Source organism: Lingula anatina, chromosome 4, assembly GCF_051362555.1.
Source record: "Lingula anatina isolate TDL-2025a chromosome 4, LinAna3.0, whole genome shotgun sequence".
Lineage (NCBI taxonomy): Eukaryota > Metazoa > Brachiopoda > Lingulata > Lingulida > Lingulidae > Lingula > Lingula anatina.
Genome location: NC_141770.1, coordinates 12465305 through 12493265, shown reverse-complemented (window position 1 = coordinate 12493265; position 27961 = coordinate 12465305). Strand labels below are relative to the sequence as shown.

At 33.9% G+C, this 27961-nt stretch overlaps 1 protein-coding gene across 1 annotated transcript; it reads left to right on the top strand.

Annotated features, from left to right (window-relative positions):
- The first annotated feature begins 244 nt into the window (after nt 1-244).
- Nucleotides 245-27701, top strand: LOC106180951 (CD109 antigen). The gene is made up of 36 exons (XM_087010464.1): nt 245-402; nt 2263-2400; nt 2790-2973; nt 3399-3567; nt 3806-3876; nt 4113-4164; nt 4472-4545; nt 4958-4997; nt 9357-9441; nt 11779-11893; nt 12313-12555; nt 12811-13002; nt 13334-13441; nt 13719-13781; nt 14161-14349; nt 14835-14984; nt 15250-15387; nt 15904-15952; nt 16333-16446; nt 16648-16771; nt 17232-17349; nt 17602-17718; nt 17879-17995; nt 18365-18493; nt 18889-19060; nt 19319-19507; nt 19745-19847; nt 20582-20759; nt 21200-21313; nt 21549-21723; nt 22108-22340; nt 22819-22980; nt 23524-23720; nt 24031-24205; nt 25020-25128; nt 25478-27701. Exons 1-36 carry the CDS (start codon nt 353-355, stop codon nt 25675-25677), a joined length of 4836 nt encoding a protein of 1611 aa, XP_086866590.1. The 5' UTR covers nt 245-352; the 3' UTR covers nt 25678-27701.
- The last annotated feature ends 260 nt before the right edge of the window (nt 27702-27961 follow it).

Genomic DNA, 27961 nt, shown 5'->3' with positions numbered 1-27961 from the left:
GGGAACACACGCATTTAAGTAATAAACCAATCAGATTTGATTTGACATCACCGTCTTCAATCCGGTACATTGCATTATGGGTGATCTGACGAGCGGTCTGTTTGAAAAGTTTCACTTCACGTTTCACAAAACGCTTTTTTCCCCAGTGCAATTGTACACTATAGTTATTTAAATTACCCTTGTTGTGTAGACTGTCGAAACGGCAGTGAAAAATGAAGGCTTTCTCAACAAACCCAACGAATGCGTTCCACTATTCACCTGTCGCACCTGCCGCAATTACGCGCCAATTTATTTGTCATGTTGATGACGAATTTCCAAGGTATGCATTCCTCAGCTACGACACACATTGCGCATGCGTTACAAGGACAGGTATTCAAATGTCGGTTGGGTTGGCGTGAACAGGTGAGTATATAATCGTGATATCTTAAGATTTAGAACTAAGACCAAATGCGATTGCTGATTTTAGAGACGTTATATATTTCTGAAGCTTAGTTTAGTTGCTTAACCGAGAAGTTCGGCATTTTGTCAGGTGGGTTTTACTTATCACACCTGTGGTTGTTTATGGTCTTTCCTGGCAAAGATGGCCGCGTAAAGTGTGAGTAATCTTGTTTTGTATAGCTAGGAAGTGGCGTTTAAACTTCTAATTAAATAGCATTTTCTATAAAATTGAGACGTTTTAATACTAAACAGATATTGCAAAGTGTTTCAATTGCGCAAACTGTCTCTTTGATGCTGATCAGAACTTAAGATTGATTGGTTTTAAGGAAGGAGAAGGAGGGCACGAGGGGATAAGTGGACCTAGCCATCAAAGTTTCAGTCATATTTAGCTAATTACAGCTGTTCTATTTCTTAAATATTCTGTGCTTTACCTATATGTAAACTCTGGTTGCTCACATATTTTGTGTTACCTTTCACTAGATTCGGTAAAATTAGGTTGTTTTTATTAGTGACCTGAAGTGAACTTTAACAACACTGATCATGTCGTATTATTTGTACGATAAACTTACCTGGCGTTATAAAGAATGTTTGGTTGGAAAATTTGAAGTTAAAATGCAAATACAAAAAAAAAAAAAAAAGAATAACAGCAATAATAATCATGGAGCATTATGATTTTTTATGCAGACATGATTTCAGAAAGATACATAAAGGTATAAATATAGGGCAGGTTAAATTTGTTCATAGGCCACCCATTTCTTTTGGGATCACTATATTAAGACTGTGTATAGATTTGACAGTCCAAAATTTGTAGTTTTTGAGACATTGAAATTTAATGCTAAATGTTCATGATGTTTTTTAAAACCTACCGATACTTGATATAATGAAATCATATATAAATGAGGGTACGGAATACCTTTTGCTTTCCGCGTGATTGGCCTTATTTTTTGAGAGTGATGCGCCATTTGAGCCCAATATTCTGCGTGAAACGTGATTCAGAAATTCTTGGTGATTGATCTGAATATATCTTCATTATTGGTGATTGAGCTGTTTTAATGATTAGTGATTAAGGGGGGGGGGGGGATGTATTCCCTACCTTCGTATACGTTAAATATTTTTCAAACCATAATTTTCAAAAGTAAGTGTTGTATCTAATTCCATTGCTGAGCACTGATTTGCTTTGACTGTAGGAATTGAAACTAATTATTTCGTCAATTTGTCATTGGATTGGTGAAAATTTTGCCAACATAAAATAATAATGAGAGAACAGTTTCATTAGCTCTGTATGTATCAATTCAAATTAGATTTTCTTTTTATCAAGAGCTTGTAAAATATGTGGGTATTACCTCCAATATTTCTGTGACTGTCAGTAAAAAAAAAAAAAAATAATAATAATAATGCATGCTGAACCTTGCATAACCTTATAAATTATTGAATATATCAATCTGTTTTAAATAACTGAGAAAAAAGTTTTTTGAAAAATACTGTCTTATTAGACAAAAAGATGTTAGACACCCTGGACATAAATGAATGATTTATTTACTTATGACTGTGAAATTTATGCAGTATTTTTAAAATGTTTTTTAAACACAGTTTTAAGTAAAACTTATGAATTGTTTAGCTTTGGATCTTTTAGATAAGCTTACTGTTTATAAGCAGAAATATCAGTTGATTTGCAGAACTATAATTCAATTTTACATCAGTTTTGCTTTCATTCTTTCTTTTGATTTCCAGTCGTCATTTCTACACTACCCTAAATGCATGCCATTTTTGATCACAATATATAGAATCTGATTGACTGTGTGAATTTTTTCTTATATTTTCCAGCTCCAACATGTGGTATCAGGTGCTAGTGGTGTCTGTGGTGACGTTAACGTGTGTTCACGCTCAGACCCCTGTCCCATCAGGCAATGACCCCAATAATATTGCTAATATATTGAAAAGTGCAATGCTCAGGAGGCCGCCGTAAGTATTTAATAATTTAGTATGAGTCACAGAACTTGCAAAATATTAACATGGGCATCGTCATTATGTTTCTCCCTTATAAGTTGTATGCAATTTAAGTTGTCAGCTGAACAGCATTCCCTTTGTTTATCTGTTTCGTAGGAATAATTTAGCAAATCAAGGATTCTTATGCTTTCATATTTTCCTACACTCCAAGATAGGTTGTGGGAAAACAGTAGATATAATGTGGCTGCATGTTGCCCAGCCATTCACTACCTAGTTCATCACACTGTTATAATAATTTGAATTTTCATAGCTAGAACTAAAACAATTTATAATGAATTGTTGCTTGGCCAGGAACTTGTTTGTCATACTGTTATAATAATTGTGATTTCTTTTCCCCTAACTAGAACATATTTTGTGGTCTCTCCTCGCCAAGTTCGTCCTGGCCAGAATGTCCAGGTCAGTGCCACTGCCCTTAGACTGGACTATGGTGACCTCAACATTCGTGTCTCTATACGACGAGAGCTAGAGGAAGTGGCCTACGCTTCAGAAACTTTTGATAGAGTAGATACAAGAATAATGCAGATGTTGGTAAGTTATTGTTTTTATTAATTTTGTTATAAAATCATGGTTTGAGTTGTTGATCAAGAATGAAATTTTTCAGACTCACGGTGGATTTCCTATTTTTTGGGGGGAGACAAAGGTATCATTGGTCTAGGCAGCCCCTTGAACTCATCACCATATTTTCCGACTAAGTGACAGTCTCATTCCTGGTTAATTCAGTGGATTTCCTGGTAAATCCAAGGCTCAGGACAGCAAACAGCAATTATTCTTTGTAATCATAAGAAAAATGAATTTAATTGGACCCCGTTTTAAAATTCTGGCTTAACTCCCATTAAGAACAAACTCATTGGATGTGAGTATTTTTTGTTAATGATGTGCCTTTAATTTTGCTTTAATTTATAGTCATTATCACATGTGATGTCTTATTTGTCTTATTTAATTGTACTGTTTAGGTTCCCACAAATGCTGTGCCTGGCAATTACACCATGAGAGTGGAGGGGACAGTGGCTGGGGGAGCAGGGGGATTTCTCTTTGAGAATGAAACTGAAATCCTCTTTGATCCTAAACAGTTGTCTATTTTCATCCAAACCAACAGACCTGTATATTTCCAGACACAAACAGGTGAGGTGGTTAAAATTACAGAAACCAAACTTTAAAAATTTGCTTTAAATTATTAGTCCACATTCAGATGATGTTAATGTGAACAATATTATTATTATGATGATGATGTTTAATTTCTATGTTATTGAACAGTCATGCTGACTGTCAACTTTATATATATATATATATATATATATATATATATATATATATATATATATATATATATATATATATAAATTAATTTTTTTCTCTACAGTTCGATTCCGTGTCATTCCTGTTGGAGCAGATTTGAAATCTGCATCTGCAACTGTAGACATTTATGTTGTGGTGAGTTTCTTTTCCACAGCTTTGAATTGCCATAGAAAAAGAACCATATATGATACAAAGTAGCTGATTGATTTGACAATTTCTTTATAGAAGATGCTAAGTAATTAAATTAATGATAGTGCATATAAAAACATAAGAGAAGGGATGTTTGTTCAAAGGAATAATTTATATAAATAATTATAGCTGTCTGTAAAGACTGTAGAGCAGTGATACTTTATAAATATTATCGTTTTCAGGATTCCACTGGAACAGTTGTACGCAGGTGGTTGTCCCAGCAACCAAGAGCAGGTAAATAACGAGTGGGTTGCTGTGGTAACTGGTGAGGGGGTTACTATGGTAACAGATGAGTGGGTTACTTTTTTAACCGAAGAGAGTTATGGTAACTTATGTTGATCAAAATATGGTTATTATGGTTAGTAATGATTGTGTTATGAAATAGGGAAAGGAAATTCAAATCCCATATTTTGAGTTAAGAAACAGAATAGTTGTATTGAATTAAAACAACATGCAGAGAATTCTTATGTAAAAATACCAATATGTAATGAAAAATAATTGAACCAAAAGTTTGAATTAGTATTTAGCTTATTTTTTTCAGGAATTTTGAGTATGGAATTTGAACTCTCTGATCAGCCTCATTTTGGGACATGGACTATACGAGTACATGCATATGTAAGTGTTTTTGTAATTTGTCAAATTTTTTGTTTGTGTTTATTGTTGCTGGTTAATTTACTTGTATTTCACTGTAGGCTAAAAGGAGTTACAGGATTATATTTTAATCCAAAATACATTTTTTTAGGTGTTGCTCTGTATCTCTCTCCAAAGTCTTAAGTGTTTGATCAAAATTGGTTATGCTTGTTTTAAGTCTTCGTTTTAAGTAGTATTTTCAGTGGCATAAAAAGAGAGGAAACCAATTTCTTTCTCTTAATTTTTATCATGTGAAAACTGAAGCTCATACTGAAGTTGGTTCTTTTGTACGCTATTCTAGTTTTGAATCATTAATTTCTGGGATGATAGAATACCACTTTTTGCCTATGTGCAGTTTTGGCCAGAATACTAATTGAAACATGCCTTTTATCTACAGGGACATGACTATGAGAAACAGATAGAGGTGGAAGAAAACTGTAAGTTTACATTTTACTGTTAACTTTTTTTTTAACTGTGTGAAAATGTTATTTTTGATAGCGTGAAATAATTATAGTTTTTATGTGGATTATTTACACTAAAGTAATATGTGTCATATTTTGGTACACTTTATTTGCCATAACTACTGAAACAAGTCTGTGAATTTGTAGATATATGAAGTGTTCTATTCTTTTGTACATTGTTTATACATTTTTTCCCTGTGTTTGTCTAAATTTTTTACATTTTATACTAAGAAGTCATCAGATAGCAAGAAGCAATCATAATCATATCATTATAAAATGCGATCTTGTTTTCAGTGTATTAGAACTTTCATTTACAGTTAAATAGGATCTTTTTTTTCACTTTATGTTATTTGTAGATCCAATTTGCAAAAAAGTCTTTTGTCAGCATAAATAATGCTAGCTTGTGATGTAATTTATAGATTGCAAAAAATTATTTTGTCAGCATTTATAATGCTTGCTTCAGTAAAAACTTCTGAATGTCAATATCTTTTGGCTTGTCGAGGGTTTTTAGGTTCATCATGTTGTAAAAGGTGTTTTGTAAATAAAAGGTTTCCATGAAACCTGATCTGCTTAACAAACTGTTCTTAAAAGTTATTCATGTATGTATTGACGCGAGGTCAGCTTAGATTAACCTCAGTTCTATGTTTATATGTATATTCATGTTTGATTTGCACATTTTTAAGAGATGATACTTAATTATGTGCATACAAATGTGAAAACAAGGCTAAACTAGATTGATCATGGGTCAATCCAATACTTAATAACTATTAAGAACAGCCAATATTGTCTTATGTTTAAAGCTGTTGGCCAGGAATACATTGGTCCGGAGTTTATCTGGAAAGTTTGGGAGACAAAAACGGTCTATAAACTGAGATCTCTCTTATTGATAAGCAATATTTGCAAAAATGTTTCAGGAATTAAAATTGAAATTGGTAAATCACTTTTTTCTGGGCAGTTTTTTGGCCTAAAGTGGCCCCCATACCCTCAGTAACAAGGCCACTTCCTATTTTAACCCAAAAAAACATCTGTATTTTTATTTGGTACATGAAAAAATATTCAGGATTGTCTGGCACAGACTGAGAGAGACTAGATATTTTAAAAGGATATTTTGAGTCTCAAGGTATTGAAAAGTATTCCTGGTCCACATTATGCATATTGTATTTCATTTTCTGTTTTACACTATTTGTAATTGATTCTTGTATGCCACATGCTATCTCACATTTTCTTAACAATCTTGTTCCTTTGCCATCTTTTTAGACCGTGGTGAGTTCAGAGAGCTGGAGAACTTGAGGACTTGTTGCATGCACATTTTTTTTTTTGCCTTTTCAATTTTTCCTGTTGTTGTTTTGTGTGGGATTATTTGCATGCCTTAACTGTTACTACCTTAGTTACCACCATACTTAACAAATATACCACCCATTCCAACTGCCTTTTCGTATGGAAAAAAAATCAAATATATGCTTTGTCAGCAACCCCCTCCCTTCCCTCCCCAAAAAGATAATAAGGTCCAGATAATTAGATAAATTTATGGCTTTAAATGTGATAGAATGCCAAAGACTGGTACACCTGTTTTTGTTTACAAATCTCTTATTTAAATAAATAAATATTCAAGTTACGTTTATAATGTCCTTCAAGTCGACTCCAATAACAGGTCTGTTAAAATATCCTAGGTGTTAAATGAGATTATATCAAAAATTTCAAATTTAATATGTTTTTCTGTTCAACAAATGATGTGAACATAGCTTTAAACTGATCCTCATCCCTCTCCCCCATGTACTGTCAAGTTTTAAAAGGTTGGAGATTGGCCTCTGGCTTTGCTTGATTGAATGCAATACCAGCCTTAAATGGTTTGTCTAAATATTGTTAAGTTACTTATAAAATCTGAAGGACATCCATTACAAGGATTTTTTTCATTTTGTATTTTTATCAGAAGTTATGCATCATATTCAGTTTGATCATAACGATCCTACTGATATTATTAGGTAACATTTTTTATTTAAATGAGCTTTGATGCTTTTTTATTGAAATTTTAAAGACTGGCTCTTCCCCAATGTTGTCAAGCTTGTTTTTCAATGAGTGGCTTAAAAGATATTTGTTAGTTTTATAGTTTTTGGAGAATATAGCTCATAATGATATTATGAATTTGCAAAAGTTTTGCGTTAAAGTGAGATGAGCTGCTTTTTCAATTGATATTTTGAACACTTGTTTTATTTGTCCCATATTGCCCAGCTTGTTTTTCATGGAGTGGCTTTTTTCTCAAAATTAACAGCTTATTTGTCAACGTTGATAGATTTGTCATCTGTTTGAAATTGGATCACAGAATTGAGTAAAATGAAGTTGTTATTGACCAAGTTTTTGAAAAACCATTGTTATAGAAAAGATTAAAGCATTGCTAGTTGTTTATAATTAAATTACCAAAATATATATACTTAACACATAATTAATTGAAAAGACATTAGAAAATGTCTACATGGTGTGCAGAAGGCATCACTAAATCTGAATATTAAAATTTGTTTAAAATTAAGTTAGATTTCCTTAAATGGCCAAATTTGATGGATAATCAATATATTATTGTCCAAAACTTCTCTGTAACAGTTGGGCTTAAAGGTTAATGAAACTATGGAAAAGAAGAACACACTGGTAGATAGAGACATAGAATATTGAACTGCTTTTAGTCCACATAGATTGGGCAACTAAGTACTAGTACTACTTTAGCTGGCCAGTGCACAACTAACGTCACGGTTGTCATATTTTCTTTTCTTGCTCCAAAGTGCCTTTAAATCCACTGTCCATTTGCATGAAGTAGATGGTATTATAAAGAGTTAAAATGATAATGTAAACTCAGTAGAATTTTCTTATGTAGATCAATTCTAAATGCATGGCTTTAAAGCCCTTTTCACTGTTTATGTGAGAGCTACCCGAATAGCTGCCTTTGAGATAAAATTATAAAGTCAATGAAGATGAAGGAGGGAAAAAAGAAAAAGAGATAAGTCAAAGCTTACTATCACCGAGAATAGTAAACATAAAATACAACTGAACTTTGAGATTAATCCAAAATATTGCAGTAGATCATTTAAACAAGTTTTTTTTTTTTTTGGCTTATTTGAAGATTCCAAGTGGTCTTTCATACGGGATACAGTCCATAGTACATGGATTAGAAATAGTTTAGACTCATAGTATGAGGACTTGGAGCTATTCTTTAAATAATTTGACATTTTAAAGTAATTTTCTTTGGTTTTATTAGGATTGGCTTAGGGTGTCATCATTTGTTTCTTTTAAAAAAAATTGATGTTGAATGATGTGTTGTCAATATGCTCCTCTAAATCAATTCCCTAATATTGGCTCCTAATATTTAGTTTTTTTAATAACTACAGTATTTTAATTTCTCTCAAAGATGACAAAATTTTTTAATAAAATAAAAAACTAAAAGAAAATTCAGGATTGGTATGTTTTAAGACATTTTATGAGAGGTGTTAGATGTGTTTATTTAGACCTTTAGAAATGTTGCCACTTTTTAATTTATTTTGTTGGTTTTTTAATACAAATTTTGTCTGAAGTGTTGCATTTTTCTGAAACGTTTTGCTTTAAGTAATATTGACTTCACATCATGCATATTGAACCTTTTTGTTAAAATTGATTAACTAAACAATAATTTGACTAACCTGAAAGTTCAAACTAATACAAAATTCGAAATTAAAAATTGACACAACTTGCTACTCAAAGTTACATTAAGAAGTTAAAGAAAGTTTTTATTGTCAAATTTGCATGCATTTTACTTAGAAAATAAGCTGTCATGAGCTTATGCTTCAGCTTTCAAAGCTAATTTTAGTGTATATAAACAAATGGGCTTTTTTCTGTTCTTAACTTTTGCACATGAAATGTTTAGCTTAAACTCTGTCAGTCATTTTCTGATTATTATTATTATTGTTATTTATAAATATCATTTTGAATTAGTGTTTGACGTCTTTTGTTGTTTGTTTTCATGTGCACTCTTCTTTTGTTTATTGTGTCAAAATTGTTCTGTTTTTTCTTTGTAAGTGTACTGGGATGGATGAGTGTACGATGAACAGAGAAATATAATATTATTCCTTTTTTTTTATGAAACCAAATGACCTACGTCATTGATCACACACACACACACACACACACACACACACACACACACACACACACACACACACACACACACACACACAATGACATTTAGGTATGGTTTTGTTCACAGTGCTCTCATCTTGACCTCAGTTTCTCCCTGTTGGGAGCAAATGGCACTAACCTAACTGTTCCATCCTAACCCTTGCTAACAATTGCAATTTCCATTTTCTTTTTTCTTAGTGGACTCTAGGGTGTATGTCGATGTGATGATGCCGCCATACATCTTTGAGAACAGTTTTGGACTTGCTGGAATTGTGTCTGCAAAGTACGTAAGCAACACATTGTGGTTGGGTAGATGTTAGATATGTATCCCCGGCCTTTGCTTCAGTTTTATGATGGTAGGGGGCGTTAGCTACTGTATGACTTTCTACACACCAGGTGGCAGCAGGAGCCATCTGGAATGTTAGGAAGTGATAATATTTAGTTTGGTATCATGCCAAAGAAACTCTTTTTCAGTGAAGTATCCAGACAAACGAGTTGGACTATGTTATTCATGCAAGATACCAAACTATGAGCCTGCAAGGAGATTATGTCTGTGGCAGTTGAATTTCTCAACCATTTCTGTGCTGCATCAAAACATACACATATAAAAAGGCTGTTGCAATGTTTTTTCCGTTGTTTTTTAAATTCCCATTATCCTATTGGAGCTGTTGGGGTTTTGTTGCCTCAGTTGTCTAAGCATCCTCCAAGTACAGTCACATACATTTTATTTCTCATCATTTGGCTTAATAAGCATGGTAGCTGAGATAAAGAACACAGTGGTTGAGACATTCACAACTGCCATAGCCTGATTTCCAACAGGACAAATCATGCCAGAGAAAGACCGGTTTTCTTGGCATTTTCGTTTATTTTGATTTTACAACCATTTCTCATTTTTTTCCTTTCTTTTTTTCAAAACTGTTTTATTTTAGATGACAGCGCTGCTTATCCAGATATATTTATGCCCTCTTACATATTTGAGAACTCCTTTGGCCTTGCTGGAGTTGTTGTGGCTAAGTATGCATAATAAGGACAGTATAATGGGCAGCACCTTGGCATTTATTACACTGAAGGTGTATCCAGAGTTATTTTTTAAAAAGTTTTTGAAAAATTAAAAACTGATTATCATTACATAGACACTGGGCATTTTCTTCAAAAGACATAAGTCTTTTGAGGAAAATGAAAAGTCATTCTCTTTTAACAGAAAATTGGAAAATTCTTCAGATATGCTTTCTAAAATCTGGATACACCAAATTTTAAAACACTAAAAATATTTATTTTATTTGAATTTATCCTTTCAAAGAGCTCATTATACACATTGGTTATGTCACTGGTACAGCATGTAGCACAAGACAGATATATTTTGTATTGGTTATTAACAGAATTTATGTATTTATATATTCTTTTTGATAAACATTAAAGGGAAAAATAATTCAAATATTATCGATTTTTTACAACATTATCTTAATTTTGATTCTTGGCACATGATGCATTTTTCTCACACTAGCATGCAGATTTCAGCCAATTGACGGCATAGATTCGATGATACAAATTATTTTAGAATGATGAATTTTCAGTTTCAAAAATGTAGTAAATTTGACTCTGCTGAAGAAATTGGGAATTTGTCTCAAACAAGAAATGCTAATGTGAGCCAACACATTAACTTGTGTGAACCTTTTTAATGGCGTCTGTATATAATGTGTTATTATATTATATTATATTATATTATATTATATTATATTATATTATATTATATTATATTATATTATATTATATTATATTATATTATATTATATTATATTAGAGAACTTTCTACTATATCTGGATTGTTTTTATTAAAAAGTGAATTTTGGCCTTGTACTTTGATATGTCATTGTAAAATCAGCTTATTCAAATACTATTATTATTAAATGATAGAATTTTAAGAAGAACCACTATTGCTAGCAGGACATGCAATGCATAGTGCATGTGTATGTTATAATCTTAATTTTATAGTATGGTCATTAGTCCATAGCAATTAGTAATCAAAACACCATTTATATAGAAAGTTCTCAGTTCTGATATAATATTATTTAAAAAGTGTGTATAATGATAATCTGATAATGGGCTTTAAGTTGTGAGCAGCATGCTTTTTTTCTCTTTCGTAATTTCTTCATATATGTTATTTGCTATGCACTTTTTCCGTATTTAACTTTTATGAAAATTATAATACCTCTGAAACTTAAATCCTGCTGAGTGTACCAGATTTTATAGATTGGTTTTCATTAAGTTATTGGTAAAACTTTTTGCAGTTTCAATGTTTTGTTTTGTAAGTCAAACCACACAGGTTATTTCAGCTATTACTTTCCATATAATTGATGAGCATATCCCTAGCATTCATGCTTTCACTAAAGTTTCCTTTTTATTTCTTAAGTTTGCTTTTTTCAATGAAATGAATTTCCTTCACCTTGTTTTAAGCCATTATTGATTTATCACATGCATTTGTTTTATATGTATTTGGAGGATGAAGACTGTTTTATCTTCTCAAAAGATAACAGTCCATAGGCTTTTGAGAAAAAATGATATGTATATTTTTAATGTTATATGCATCCCCTATTAACATGTTTGCATTCTCTTTGTGTAGTCATTCAAGTGGAGTGGCCGTGAAGGGTCATGGGGTGATCAGATTACAGGTCAGAAACCCGTACAGAGAGGATGATTTCAGCAACATCCCCACTATTGAGAGGACCATGAAATATGTAAGTAGTGGGAAGTTTTCACTAGATGGCAGTGTTTAGTTCATTCAAATCCCAATAGAGGGCAATGGGAGTTGTTGGTATTTTTTTGATTAAAAATTATAGTTGTTTACTTCTTCTCACATTTCAGTCACATAAACTACAATAATTACTAAACTCCAACTTTGACACATTACAGAATTATCAGTTGTTTTCCAGATTACCATGACAACCTGTTTTGCCTTGTAATGCATTCTGTTGTCACAGTTATTATATTTCTAGAAAACCGCTATGAGAACCAACAGACTCATCTGTCACAATTGCGACATCCTTACCTTCCTTTCACCTGTTCCTATCATCACACCCATACCCTCTGTCTCACCTACCACAATTGTTACATCCACATAACTTTTGTCTCACCTTATACATTTGTCTTCTTTCAGTTTGATGGGTCTTCGAGTTTCCTCTTCACCATGTATGAAATAGAGCAGATCACAGCAGCCACATCAGCAACAGGTGGCCTCACTGATAAAGAACTGGTTGTTGAAGCCATCATAACCGACTGGTTCTACGAAGAGAACTACACCCTCTCAGCCACTGCCACTGTGGTGGAGGACACGGTCAGACTACAGTGGATTGGGGACAGGACGAGAACCTTTAAACCTGAGATGAATTTCACAGTACATGTGAGTTAATCATCTCTACTCTGTGTTCAGTTGGTGATATTTGTTTGAAAAGACAGATATGTTACACATTTTGAGGTGTTTAGATTGATATTGAAATAAGGATGATTTAAAAGAATTGATGAAGTATAATTTTAGTGTTCTTTTAAGGGAGCCTTTGTGTTTTTTGAGAATTTTTCTGTTGCTGTTGTCTATAAACTGATGGCATCAATCTCAAATTAAATAAAAAAAATCATTACATGATTTGTTGTTGAACAGGTTGCAGCCATGAAGTATGACGGTACACCTATCACGACACCAGGTCGAAGAAACGTCACATTTGAGATGAAGACCCAGGCCATGGGGGCCTACTCCCTGCCTGATCGTAAAGAAACACTTCAAGTGCCAGACAATGGCATTGTAAGCTTTGAGATACACCCCCATGTGGATGCTGAACTCATTACGTTATTTGTAAGTATTTTTTTGAAACTTTCTATAACAACTGTGTCTCATTGTCACCAACTCTGACAAAGGCAAGATTAAATGGATGTTATTTGAAGATACCATCAACAGCTGCAAATTTAATAAAAAAAGATCGGTTTGAAACATCACTGGTGCATCAAGAAAATCAAGGAAAAGGCCTCGATCTTCCCTCTTCCCTAAAAAATGAACTCAAAGACAATATATTAAGAAATTTTGAAGCATTTTGTAGTTCTCTAGTTGAAAATGAATATGGAGGACTGCCTCCACCTTTCTATTCTTAATGCATCTTAATGACATTAAAATGAATCTTGAATTTCAGGCTGAGTATGAGGATGATGACCGCACTAGGATAGAACTGAATGCCTTCAGAACATACTCCCCCATGTGGAAATATCTCAAGATTGTTGCTCAAACTGTTGATCCCAAGGTAATGAAACAGAAAGTAGATTGCAGGACTAAATATTTATGGTGTTATATCATTTCTCAGATCATTTCTTTCTAAGCTGTATAATGAGAAAATTTCAAGAAAAAAATGTTTAATGTCTTAACTTTCTTGATTTTTTTTTTGCTGGTTTAGTTAAGCTTCAAGAAAAAATTTGTGCAAATGAACATTCAAAAAAAAAAAAAAAAAAGGTATTGTTAACCTTGCTGCTTGAAAATTACCTTAAGTTAGTTGTTTTATCAAGTAAGTTTTTTGTCCTCAGGTCAATGAGTACATGATCTTCAAGGTGTCCACCAATGCCTGGGTTGACAAAATTTACTATCAGGTGTGTAGATCAGATCCAGATTGGATAAATATTTATCCAATCAATAGCTTAAACTGTTTTGTTTTTAGTTTTGTAAATTTGATCTGCAGATTTTGGTTAGTCAGTCATTTATTTTGTTATAATAAAAGATTTGCACTAGTTAACCAGCAGTCACACTGGACAACAGTAATTTTTTAAAATTAGATTACAAGTTTAATCACTTTGACAGTAATTAAGATGCAGCCATGTCCTTTATCATGGTTTTTGTATTGTTGAGATCTTTCCTATTAAGAAACTGGCAAAAATTGAACAAATAATTCATGAAAGACTGACAGCTGAATTTCAGAAAACCTCTCTTTACTGCTTATGGATATTAATAATTTCATGTTTTTTTCTTCAGATTGTTGCTCAAGGCAATATCATTGTAGCTGATGAACTGCCCATGATGGCGCGGCAGAAGACATTCTCCGTGGCACTATCTCAGAACATGGCTCCCAACGCCCGTATTGTGGCCTACTATATCAGGACAGACGGAGAAGTGGTGGCTGACAGCTTGAACTTCCACGTCAATGGATCCTGGCAGGATAATGTGAGTTTTATTTCTTTTTTATAATAAAGATGAGGATGTTAATCTGTTATTTAATGTGAGTGGGAAGGTTTTTGCCTTTTTTTTTGTTTTTTTGTTTTTTTTTAAATTTTTTTTATTGTAAGAAATTTGGTGTTTTACTTTCATGTTTTCAAAAAAAAAAGGTAATTTGTCATCATTGATGGCGGTTATATTGAGGATCCGCTTTTACAGATTTGATATTTTTTTATCTGTGGAAGTTTGTGTCTCGTGATAAATACAAAAATTTTTGCAAAAGTCAAAAAAGGAAACAATTGAAATACCAAACTGTAACACCAATAACACTTGAAAATATTATATATGACTCATATGAGGTTTAAATTATATTTACTAGCAAATCACTTATATATATGTATCACAGTCCACAGTCTATTCAAAAGAGGATTATTTGTAGATAATGCTTCCCTCTCCAAAGGCACCCTAATCAGACAGAATTTTTTCATCTGTAGGTAAAACTAAGATTCTACCAAGGCAAGGATTTCAGTCTGGACAAGGTAGAGGTACAAGCCACAGGGGAGGCTGGTTCCATTATGGCCTTCTCTGCAGTACCATATAGAATTGACCGTCTGGGAGGAGGAAATGACATCAATGAGGATCTGGTCAGTGTCTGTCTGTCTGTCTGGTTTATCATGTATTAAACATGTACATACTGTATGTATTTATAATATTATCAATTAAAGATATCTAGTTCATGAAAAAAATTTTTTAATGATATTTGTTCATGCTTTAAGTTTTGATAGGTTTCGACATAAAAATGTTAATTTCAGGTTACTAGAATTTGAATGTGTAAAAACACTCAAAAAATATAAAAGTAGAAAAGTTATTTGTAAACATTGACTATAACTATATTTTTCTTTTTCTCAGATGCTGAATGAAATGTACAGCTATGACACCTTTGCTAACAGCAGTTTTAAGCAAACCTGGAATATCGGCAGCTTTAGGACACGCTCCAACTACTTTGCCTCCCCAACCTACGCTGTGGACGCCAACACAACATTCACTGTGAGTGTGCTGCCATCTATTGAATAAATTGTCATCCTCCAAAATTTGCCAAACTGAAGGACACTTTTGCCACACTGGCTGTACATTCAAAATCATGTCTCTTAAAATTGTTGCCAGTCCCTTGGAAAACTGAACACTGTTTTTTACCATCCAAGAACATTTTTTTTGGTCATAACTGGTAGGACCAACAATTTCAGCATGTCTGTGAGGTGCTCTCATGCATTGTTATTGCAATCTTCAGTAAGAGTCTGAAAAAGGTCTACTTCGGTCAGTTATTACCTTGTATAGTCCAGGCATAGATGTTGAAGCTAATTTATTGATGGAGAAAAAGACAAATTGATTGACATGATAACTGATAATGTTTTATTGAATTGTCAAGTTATTCTTGCTTTGGACCAGAATTCATTCAGGTTTTGATCTTTACATTTTAACTTCAAATTTTGCCCTAGATGTGTGTGTGTGTGTGTGTGTGAGTTATTTATTTATTTATTTATTTATATTTATTTTTTGTTCCAGTTTGCTGGTCTGGTTGTCTTCACAGATGCTAATGTAACAACTGTGCCAAGTGAGTAAAATGTATTCATAGTGTATTTCTTCACTGGGACAAATTAAAAACTTCATAAAAACATTCTGCTGGGCTCTAACATATGTTCTATTACCAGCATTATGAAGAATAGGGATGTGTGTGTGTATGTGGGGGTGGGGGGTGGGGGGTAAATTTGGCTCCCTTGCCCCTCCCCTCCCTATAAAAACAAATTCTTTAGGACTATTATTTTTATTATTATTATTATTATTATTATTATTATTATTATTATTATTATTATTATTATGAAAATAACATAACTCATTTAAATGTCATCTGTAAAATGTACATATCATTTGCATACTGTCATACACATTAAAAAAATTTAAGAAACTTGACAATGTATCTCCCATTATTTTCAGACCAGTGTAATGTCACCCAGGGCACCTTGCCCTGCTTTGATGGCACCTGTTACACCATAGATCAGAGGTGCAACAAGGTCAAGGACTGCAGGGCTAATGAAGATGAAATGAATTGTGAGTAACACTGTTTTTAAATGATACAAAATTTTTGTGAAATGAGCAGAAAAAGGACAAAACTTTCATGGAAGCATTTCAGGAAGGAGCTTATTCAAATGAAGTGATATTTGCCCACTGTTAAGGATTTGCTGACAGTATTTCTAAACAAGTTAACCTTTTAAGAAAATATTTTTTACGTCATTAAATTAATTTCTTCAGGTGAGTACGACTGGGAACAGCCTGGCCAACCTCTCAGGTATAACACCTCAGCTCTGGACAAGATTGGCCGCAATGACCGCTACTATGAAGACGACTCCTGGCTTTGGTTAGAGTATTTTACCAAGTAAGTCTTCACTCAAAGAATTGCTGTGGCAGCTGTCATATCCATGGAGTAAATCCATTTTGACCACAGGGTCTGCGCGATTTGGAACTCTACATCCACATCGTAAAAATTGCGAAAATATTAGAAACAGTTATAGATTTCATTCATTATCATGAAATTTACATATGCCTAAGCTTGTGCATTATTCTCTATATATATTTGGGATATATAATTATTTGAACTTCTAACTTCCCAATGCAAATTAAGAAAATCTGCCGTCTTTTAACTCCTCTGCCGTCTTAAACTCATTTCAAGTTTGGTGTCAATGTAGAAGTATAATTTTACAAATTGTTAAAACCAAATTTTTCAAAGTACCAGTTCTATTTTTTCTAAGTCTTCAAGTAGGGTATAAGTCATGTAACACTTATATAAAACAAAAATACACTTTATGACCTAGGAACTGATATTTGTTCTCTTCCAGACCAGATGGTAAGGTCCAGTTGAAGGTGGAGCCCCCAGACCAGCCCGTGAAGTGGATTGTCAGTGCCTTCTCCATCACTAAGGAGGGCTACCTGGGAATCATGCCTGTTCCTATAGAGGTAGGGGAATCAAATATGGGGGATTCTAAGATGAAGTGACAATTAATGATTATGATGAATTGAAAAAATATTTCAAGCTACATTGTAGCTACAATGCAAAGACTCATGATTCTATATTTTGCATGTCTTTCATATTTGTACATTTTTTTCTTATTGAAGATCATATCAGGATAACACATAATCCATATTATTTGATGGCCATGTGACAGTAATTTTTTCTTTTAATTAATTTATTTATTAATTATATTGCAGTATGTGGCAACTCGTCATTTCTACATCACCGTGGAAACGCCTCCGTATAAGCTGGTCCGAGGAGAACAAGTTGGTATCCGCGTGGCTGTGTTCAACTACTACACAGACTATCTGGAGGTAAGATGTCATGGTGAATGTATTATTGCATTCCTAGATATAATTTTGTCTGACTTATTTTTATTCTGTAATTTTCATTGTGTTTCTAAGTATAGCTGGCCCTGTATTTGGTATTATTATGATGATCATTATTATCATGAATGGTTCATTGTCTCTCTAGGTATTGGTGACACTTAAGGGATCTGATGACATTAGGTTTGTCAATGTAGAGAAGATGGGCCGTGTATCGTCCTACAATCCCAGGCTGTCCTCAGGAGATGTTCAGGCTTTTGTATATGTAAGAAATTAATATTTGGTGTTGATGAATTTGAATTTTATCCTTTTTGATTTGCACAAAAATAAAGTGAGAGCTTCCTTGTGAGCTTTTCTATTCTTATTTGTTACTTTGTCAGCATGACTTTCAGAGGCAAAGTTAATTGATCGCTGTTTTACATTCTAAATTGTTTGTAATTAATATGTAAATTATGTGTTAATATTTGTGTTTGAGATGAAGAAAGTTGAAAAAAATCTGAAATTAATCAGTAAAAACATTTCCAGTGCAGAGGGATTTTAGCAAGTCCATGGGAAGGGAGAGAAATTTTCAAATATTTTGACAATTGTCCAGTGGGTGTGGTTGTATATACATTTATCTGTTATCTATTTCCAGTTGTACCCAGGCCAGAATGAGTATATCTTCTTTCCTGTTCTACCTCTCAACATGGGGCAGACAGATGTTACGTTCACAGCGGAGTGTGTCCTAGGACGTGACACAGAGACGGTCACACTGGACGTAGAGGTATTAACTTCTATATAGACATGATATACATGGTATCTTTGCTGAAACAAGATATTTTGAAATGTTAACATCCATCTGCTTTATCAATGTCACTTATATAATACATAGTTAAAGTATATTAGAAACATTGTCTTTTATATAATACATGGTTAAAGTATATTAGAAACATTGTTTTTTTTATATTATACATAGTTAAAATAAACCACCATAAAGGAGAAAAGATACAAAATGATGTATAAATTATGTTCATGGTATAGTTAATTTGTAACGTTTCATCAAATTGTTTTACAATTTTTTAAAAAAATTTTTAAATCTTCTGGCACTGCTACTAAATAATACACCTAATGAAAATTTACATTGTTACCAATAATAACAATTGTTTTCAAATTCTTCAGATGGATGGTGTGACCAAGTACTGGCATGCCCCATACTTTGTAGATCTGTCCAACCAGGCTGCTGTCAGTGTGCCTGATTTCCAGATCCCCGTGCCGCAGGTGTTCTCTCCTCCAGAGGTCCGCTACCATCTTTACGTACCAGGCTCTGCCAAGGCCACGCTCAGTGTTATAGGTAAGGTCAAGGTCATTTGTGGTCAGTTTCCTTTGGGGTCATATCTTGGTCAAGGTCATTTAGGTTCATTGTAACTTGGTCAAGGTCATTTGGTGTCAGTGTTGGAAGATTAACACTTAATGAAACTTTGTTCTTTGCAAGAAAAATAAAGTATTTTGAGGATGATTAGGCTTGGGTATGATGTTTCAAAATGGGTAAACCAAAATCCTTTTTATATTATTTTTTGTAATCATATATCCATATTTTTCCTTCAAACAGGTGATATTGTTGGTCCAGCCTTCTTTCAGAAAGGTCTGAACAGCATGAACCTCCTCAGACTTCCCTATGGAGCCTCAGAGATGAACACGTTTAACTTTGCCTACAACCTGTACACCCTGAAGTTCCTGAAGATCACGAGTCAGCTCAAGGATGATGTCATGTTAGATGCACTGGCCTACATGAACTTGGGTAAGGAGTGGGAAACTTTTTTTTTTTTAATTTTCAGACACTCGGATATGATTTAGCTAGCAGCTGGTAGCTACAGAAAACTGTTTAGCAAAAATGTATATTACGATGTAGATCACTACGGAATGTAACTATGGTCTTTCATTATGATTACATATTTGATAAGATCCAAAGAACTTTTTGCCTAGAATGTTCTTTTTGTTGGTGGATAGCTCATTGATGTGTTTTCTTTCATTTCAGCTCTCCAGCGCCAGATGAGCTACTATGACACAGATAACGGCACATTCTGGATGTTCAGGGACCAGCAGGAAAGGCTGGGTGGATACTATGAGCCCAGCTTGTGGTGAGTGAAACACATCAGTTTGTCTGCTTTAGGAATGGTGCCATTCTATTACTGAATCTAGAAAAAAACACTAATTATTTTCAGGAATGGGGGCTGAAAAATGCAGAAAGAGGAAAAACCATCCATCCTTTCCTGAATTTTCTCGTCAAAATAATATCTCACAGAAAACAGCACCTTTCTAAGCTTTCTATCACATATATAAAGGTAATCTCCTAACATTAAAGGTGGAAGAACCCTAGACATCTCAGTTTATATTCTGTCTATCATTAATGTGATGCAGTCATTTTGGAAAGGAATTTTTGGTGGATACGAATTCGGAATAAGATTTGGACAGAAACATTTCACAACAGTAAGGTTTTAGAATGAGATGAGCTAAAAAATTTGAGTAATCGCAGTATAATAAAAAAATTTAAAAAGGTAATTCCTAGCCATATTTGCACTGCATGTGACAAACTTTTCTCTAACATTCTTCTAATCATCTTTTGAAATGTAGTAATGAGTTGTATATCTTGTGTTATGCATGGATGAAAGTTTTCAGGATTATGCCTGATTTCAGAATTTTTAATCTTCAGTTACATCTTTTTTCCATACGGTCTAAACGCAATGAGAAATTGCTAGCTATGTTTCTAGGATTTTCAATTTTTCCAACTTTCACGCATGGTTATATACTCAAAGTTACAATAACATCTCTTGTCTTAACATTTTCTCATCTCTCTCTCTCTCTTTCTTAACAGGGCCACAGCATTTGCCCTGCAGACCTTAGGAGCTGCCAATGATGCTGAGTGGGAGAACTTCCTGTACATCCCGTCTGAACTCCTCAGTAAGATCGCCCTGTGGGTGTGCGAGCAGCAGAATAAGACCACCGGCGCCTTCAACCAGACCAGCAAGTTTGTCTATGATTGGACCATGAAGGTTAGAATTAAGTGATTGATATTTGAGGCATTTTATTGTAACAGTTATCTTATTAATTGTGATAGTCATTATTTTAAAATTTTCTTAAAATGTTAAGGCAAATTGAGTTTTTTTATGGGATGTGCCATAGAAGATTATTATTATTATTATTATTATTATTATTATTATTATTATTATTATTGGGGATTGTCAATTATAAGACATCTCAGATTTCACTAGACACTGCAGACTGACTTTAAGTATTTCAAGTATTATAATCTTTTTGACCAAAGTCTTCAGACTTCAGTTTAGGGTAAAGGTACACTGAATTGGAGTACCTAATGCTCTGCGGCAGTTATATTTTCGCCCAGGCTACAAAACTAGGTGCAATATTTCATTTAGATGCATTAAATTTAGTTTATTGATTTATTTTAAGGGTCTTATGTTTGGTTGTCTTTCAGAGTAATATTACAGAGGGACGATCCTGGGACAACATTCCAACATTTTACCGCCAGAATATTTCATTGACAGCTTATGTTCTGGTAGCTCTCACAGATCTGGCTTCCTTAGATGGGGTACGTCTGACTTTGCTTTTAATAAAATAAGATAAGAAAAATTTAAAAGTTAGTTTTAATTTTTTATGCCAATATTAAAGTCTACTCAAGTTCTTGGATGGAGTTCGTCTGACGAAAAAAAATTCCATTTGCAGTGTCATATTTTGTCAACATTGCAATTTATTCTGTTCATCGAGCATTTATCAAGACAGTACCAATTAATTAATGACATACTTGTTAATGTTGTATATAACAGGAGGCTATGAACCAGGTGAGAGCTAGCATAACGCTGGCCAGAACCTACCTTGAGAGCAAGATCCAGGAACTGAACGATACATTCCAGATAGCCCTTGTGACCTACGCCCTCACCAAGGCAAACAGTGTGAAGAAGAACGATGCATATGGCCGACTAAGGGACCTGAAGATTGAAGGTAAGAACTGCTGGAACAGTGGATGGTTTGTTACAAGTTATTTGCTTCTGTGGGTTATTTTAAAATAACGCACTGCACAGAGTTCAGAGCAGTGTCATAGGAAATAAAAAAAAAAAATAATTGGAAGCTTTATTTCTTGTTGATATTGAATAAAAATAATAATATTATCTGCAAGTATGTAAAATGTCCACAGCATTCTTTTACCAAAAATAAATTTGATTGATTTAATGAAGTTTTTAAATTACCTGTTGTATTTTCTTGTGTATTTTTCATTTTTGATTGATTTAATTCATGTTAATTATTTAATCCCCCCCCCCCAAAAAAAAAAGAAAAAAAGAATTGCTGACAGATTTTTAACTTACAAATGCCACGTACCCCTTTCAGATGATTTCATATACTGGGCAGACCGTAAGATTGAACGGAACCCAACAGGAATAACCAATGCCATTCCAACACAGAAATGGCGAGAGTGGCGGGAAGGAGAGGCATATGCTGTGGCAACAACGTCCTACGCCCTCCTTGTGTACCTGCTAAATAATGACTTGACCCAAACTAAGGCCATCATGACGTGGTTGCAGACAATGAGAAATCACAATGGCGGTTTTGCCTCAACACAGGTAACAGAGGGCAGCTACTCAGCCCCAGTTTGACAAAAAAAAAAAAAAAAAAGAAAAACAATTAAGTCAGGTGCCCTGGCTAACATTTTTGTTACCAACATTACATGGACACATGCACCCATCTTACCTACAGTGTAATAGCACTTTCATGGACATTTTAGCCAACTAAGCCAGGGAAATGACTTGTTTTTTTTTTTAGTGAAACTGGGGCCAGGGCTTTCAGTAGGTTGCATCAAACATTGACAAACCTGCTACAGCCTTTGTGAATAATTAGTTCTGGAAATAGATAAAAACAGATGATTCAGTGCAGTGAGGAGTTCTTCAAACATATGAAAATATTTCTTTAAAAAAAAAAATTTCATGTTAAAAGAACTGCTCAATGTGCGACACATATGCCAAGCAAATAATACTATACTAGGACAAGTTCTTTAGACTGACCAACATCCAGTTACTTACTGTATCGTTGCTGTATTTTCAGGACTCCATCATAGCCCTCCAAGCCCTGACAGAGTACTCTAGAAGCGACTACAATCGCGACCTGTACAAGATGAGGATCAGTGTGGAGGCGCCGGCCAGCCCCGGGTGGTCTCACACCTTCACGCTGAACCAGTCCAACTGGATGGTGCTCCAGACTGTAGAGGTAGAACACAGACATTTGGTTCATGAAATGAATAAAATTAAGAATCAGTATTTGCAGTAACTTGCTTTGGAATCTAGCTGACTGAGTTGCATCTTGCAAAGGACGTGAAAGGCAACTAATCTTGGTTTTTTCTTCTTCTGGAGGATATTGTGATCCTCTTGACATTTTTTTTTTACCCTAATTGGTGACAATATCCCTTTAGAGAACATTTGTTATGGGACTATTATTCATAGAGCTTAAACTTGAAACTCTTATCTCTAAAACATTTTGCAGCTTTTTGTCTTTAAAAATAATAATTTATTGACTCCAAGTAGTTGTAGGTCTTAAAATTCTTTTTTAGTTTCTTTTGTCTAAATCATGACTATGAATTTTATTTCACTCCATGGGCATTTTTAATCATATTCTTTGAGATTGGTCCTTTGATTATTTTTTTCCAAAATTTATAACGTATAAATTGAGAATTCTTCATAATATCAAACTGCTATTTTCTGAATATATTTATTGCTAGTTCTTCATTAATGTACCTGCTATTTTCTCTTTCAGATCCCAGAAGTCTGGGGCAGTGTGAGAGTCCAGGCCCAGGGCACTGGGTTCGCTCTCGTCCAACTGGACACACAGGTCAACGTTGAGCAGGACTTCCTTCTCAGGAAGCCACCGGTCAATTCCTTTGACCTTTGGATTAAGAATCTGACCCTGACTGGACGTAATTTCTCCATGATGGTCATGGAGGCTTGTGCCAAGTAAGAACCATGAAACTTGGTGATAATAGATCCCATTTTATCAGTTATAAAGGCAGTGTTGGTGGGAAGATCACTATATTAGAATTTTAGATTTTGAATTGAATAGTCCAGTCTTACTACTTTTTATAATACAGATAATGTTATGATTTGTACAAAATGTTAAGTATACACCAAATTAAAAAAAAAAACAGGATTTAAAAATTTCATCAATTTGGTCACCATGTATAAAACTACACTGTCTGCAGCAGGCGGTAACCAGGTGATCCATTTACAATCGACAACATTTTTAAAAACTGTCATTCTTTTCCAGATGGAAACGCTTGGACATTGGTCCATCTAGTGGTCTGGCAGTAATGGAGATTTCACTGCCCTCTGGCTACTTTGCCATGAATGACTACATGTTTGCCTACGGAGAGTCTGGCAGCGTTGACAACTTGAGGAGGGCCATGTACAATGACAAGAGAGTGTACTTCTACTTTGATTATGTAAGTATGGGATTGGTGTTGTGTTGATTAATGCTGTACTAGGCTGGCTGTAGTTTGCAGGTGTGTCGTTTGGTTTTGAAGTCATTTTATATCGGTTTTGCATCAGTCTTTATGTAATGTGCCTAATCAGAAATTTCTTTTGCATTGAATTTGTCGTTTATTGTAAATTTTAAGTTTCAACACAACCATTATGGTTTTTGCATTATTGTTCATTCAGCCTTTCTTTTTAAAACATGCTTCATTAATTGGCTTAAATGTGATGCTTCACATCATGTCATTTAGAAATAATTAGTGAAATGTGAAATTTTAACAATGTATTACATCCTTAATTCTAAATTTGAAGAAAAACGGGACTCAAACTAGAACTGGTGAAAGGTATACTGAATATTCATTATCCCACAAACATGGTCTAACAAAGATGCCCAAAATTAAAACATTGTTTACTAACTGGATGGTCAGAGCTTCCATCTCTGAAGTGGGAGGATGTGGGTTCGACCTCGTCTAGGGAAAGACCAGTGCTTCATAAACAGTACCATGCAGCTGTCTCCCCACTTGGCACTCAGCACCTAGAGTTTGAAGCAGGGGGAAAGTTCCTAGTCTGACATTGAAAAATATTGCTTGGTTACTAGTTTTCAGCATTTCATATGGCAGCTAGGCTGTATCCTTCCCAAGGAGATTAGAGCGTCAACACCCACTTTTTATCAGGGTCAAAAATGACCAGGCGTCTAATGTAAATGGCACAGAGACACGTGTGGAGTGCGGTATACAAGAACTGAACTTTACTTTTGTTTAATTTTGAAATGTTTAACTTCAGATTAACAGCACAGTGGATACTTGTATCAGGTTTGAGGCGCGGCGCTGGTGGCCAGTAGCCAATGTTACTATTAACCATATGATGAGGGTGTATGACTACTATAGGCCAGGTAAAAATACTGATCCTTTTGTATGCAATTTTGTTTGCAATTTTGATATCTCATCCATCCATTATTATATATGAGATCAAGTGACAAAAGCAAAAATACATTAGGTTGATTGATGATTGATATTTCGTCCCTTTGGTCTGCTTTTACTAAATGAGTTCGAGATGATTTGGCACCTTTGGCTATATAATGTGTAGGCTATCAACTATATTATATCACAGTGACAGTGTACAAGGGGATTTAACTGTATGTGCCAGTTCAGGAATAAATTGAATTTAAAAAATTAAAAATTGAATATATCCCTATGACACTTTTTTTCAGTCTCATTATAACCATTTCCTTCCTATTCCAGATGAGGTGGTCAACAAGACCATGTACTCCACCTACCCGCTATTCCAGCTCCATATCTGCCAGGTGTGTGGGTCATTCCAGTGTCCATACTGTCCATTCTTTAATACGGCCACTGCCCTGGTCAAGACCAGCATGACCCTACTCCTGGGCTGTATATCCACATATATTATCACATCCAAGTTCTTCCTATTGAGGTCCTGATCGCAGTGAGAGGACTGTTCTTTTGTATATAATTTTTTTTTTTTTTTTTGGCGTTGTTGAGTTTTTAGTACAGGATTGGAAAATTTTATACTGTGTGTTGCAAGCGAGCGAGCACACTTGTACAAAGAATGGGACCTAGATGAATAGCTTTGTAGCAGCTGAACTTTTCAGGGAGACAGGGACTTGTGATTCTACCAATGAAAATTTTAATCCAAACCAAATATGTAATTTTTTTTTTACTTATGAATATATTTTCATATATTGTTTGGACTAAATGTTAATTAAACTTATTAGCCCTGACCAAGATTAGACAATGTGTAATGTTTTTTGAAGCATTTTGTAAACTTCACTGGGACCAGTGTATGTGATATCCAGAGATGAAATAATATATAGCTGTCCATGCATTTTTTGAGGTCCTTTATATGCAAGGACCTATGTAGAAAGTGCAACTGCCATAACTTCATTTGTTCTACAACATTCCCATTGAACATGGTTGTGAGGACTGACAGACAAAAAAAGTGGAATCTTGACAATATTTACCTGTACAGGGAATTAAAATGATGGTTTATCATAGTAGGTGCTTCTGTAGTTCATAAAACTGATGACTAAGGTGGATTAATTAGTATGCCTGTAGTTTGAATTGAAATTACAATTTAGGAAAGTTTAACCTGATTATTGTGGCCATTTTGATGTTTGAAATAGTTAGGGATATGTGTCCCATGTTGAGAAATGAGTAATTAATAATTTTTTTTTGTTTGTACATATTGTGATTAAAATATAAGTCCAAGGAATCACAGAGGTACTTGTAAAAGGAATATTAAATGTTTAATCTTAGTATATACATCTACTGAATTAAAATTCTAGAAGATAGAAAATAAAGATTGGGCACAATTCTTCTGCATTGAAATGTGCAGAGATCAGTGGGAACAAGAACACAATTAAATCTGTAGATTTTTTTTTATCCGATCCTTATTGAAATATGTAAATATTTTTTCCATATTTTCTGCATCAAATGCAGCATTTACTAGCTCCAGATGTGAAAAAATGTGTCCTTTGAGTGGATTTGTACAAATGAGTGTACAGCTTTTGTCTGCATATGATATCAAAGAGGATTTTGAATTGTTTTGAATTGATTTTTAGAGTACCGCTTAGGAAAATGACTTTACATGGATAATCAGTGAGTCAAGTTGCCTTTAAAGAGGCTTGTGTAGAAGAAGCATTATTCTTATTAGATCTACATTCGGAGCACCCTTTTTTCGTTATACAGTGCAGACATTTTACCTGAATCTTTTCAACTTGGTCTTTTATGAAATTATATGAAATCTGTATTTTTTACAAATTAATGATGTTTCTTAAAGAGTGTGTGCTAATGGCACTGTCACATATTGTATTATATATATATACATATATACAACTTAACTCAGTAGATATTTTCTACAAACTTTGTAGTTTTTATACTTTTACGCTTTAACGGGAACATTAGAAACTGTTATTATAATGATTCAAAGTTTTATATAGTTATCACATGTAGCCTATATCTCTATCGTAGATTTTAAATCTTGTAAAGCAATAAGTGACATTTACACAATTTTCCAAGCTGTGTGGTATAAGAGAGCCATATTATAAATGAGATTCATCAGTTGAATCCTTGCTATAGAATTTTGTATCCAAGGTCAATCGCGCATTTAAACTTGACGTCGTAAGAATTGTGGAACCAAAATTAGCATCATATGACAAAATTGGGACTTTTTAAAAAATATTCTGCATACACAAAACGTTTCGCTTCTGTTCTGTTGACAGTCTGTTAAGAACGGAGCAGGCAATGATTAGGTTGTGATAATGTTACACTACAATATATAAAGATAACATTCCAAGAAGCAATCTCATCTCCGTAAACAAGGACAAGATGACTGCGTAAGCTCATTTGGAACTGCTAGGTATTCTGTAGTATAGAGGAACATATTGTACATACTAGTGTATGCTTCTTTAGAACGGATAATAAAATTATAACATTGAAGAATTTACTTTTGATTTCCTTGTGTTCGTATTTTAATGTCGACGCCATCTTACCAAGGACGATCAGTTACATGCTTTGATAATGACTAGTAACAAACAATAATTTTCTTTCACTGCCACTATACATATTGCCACAACTGAGAGAAATATTCGGGACTTGAGTTCGGTGCGTGATCACAGGTGATGTAGCATTTGCCGAGATTCAGATTCCAGCAGACAATTTTTATCAAAAAAGCAAAAATCTAGTGCTAAATGGCCACAGGCTTAC

Excerpts from the sequence above, each read along its gene's own strand:
- LOC106180951 (XM_087010464.1), top strand. The coding sequence starts at position 353 with ATGCGTTACAAGGACAGGTATTCAAATGTCGGTTGGGTTGGCGTGAAC. Across the intron at positions 17,350-17,601 it reads TCATGCCTGTTCCTATAGAG|TATGTGGCAACTCGTCATTT; the intron begins GTAGGGGAATCA and ends ATTATATTGCAG. Across the intron at positions 22,981-23,523 it reads TGGTGCTCCAGACTGTAGAG|ATCCCAGAAGTCTGGGGCAG; the intron begins GTAGAACACAGA and ends TTTCTCTTTCAG.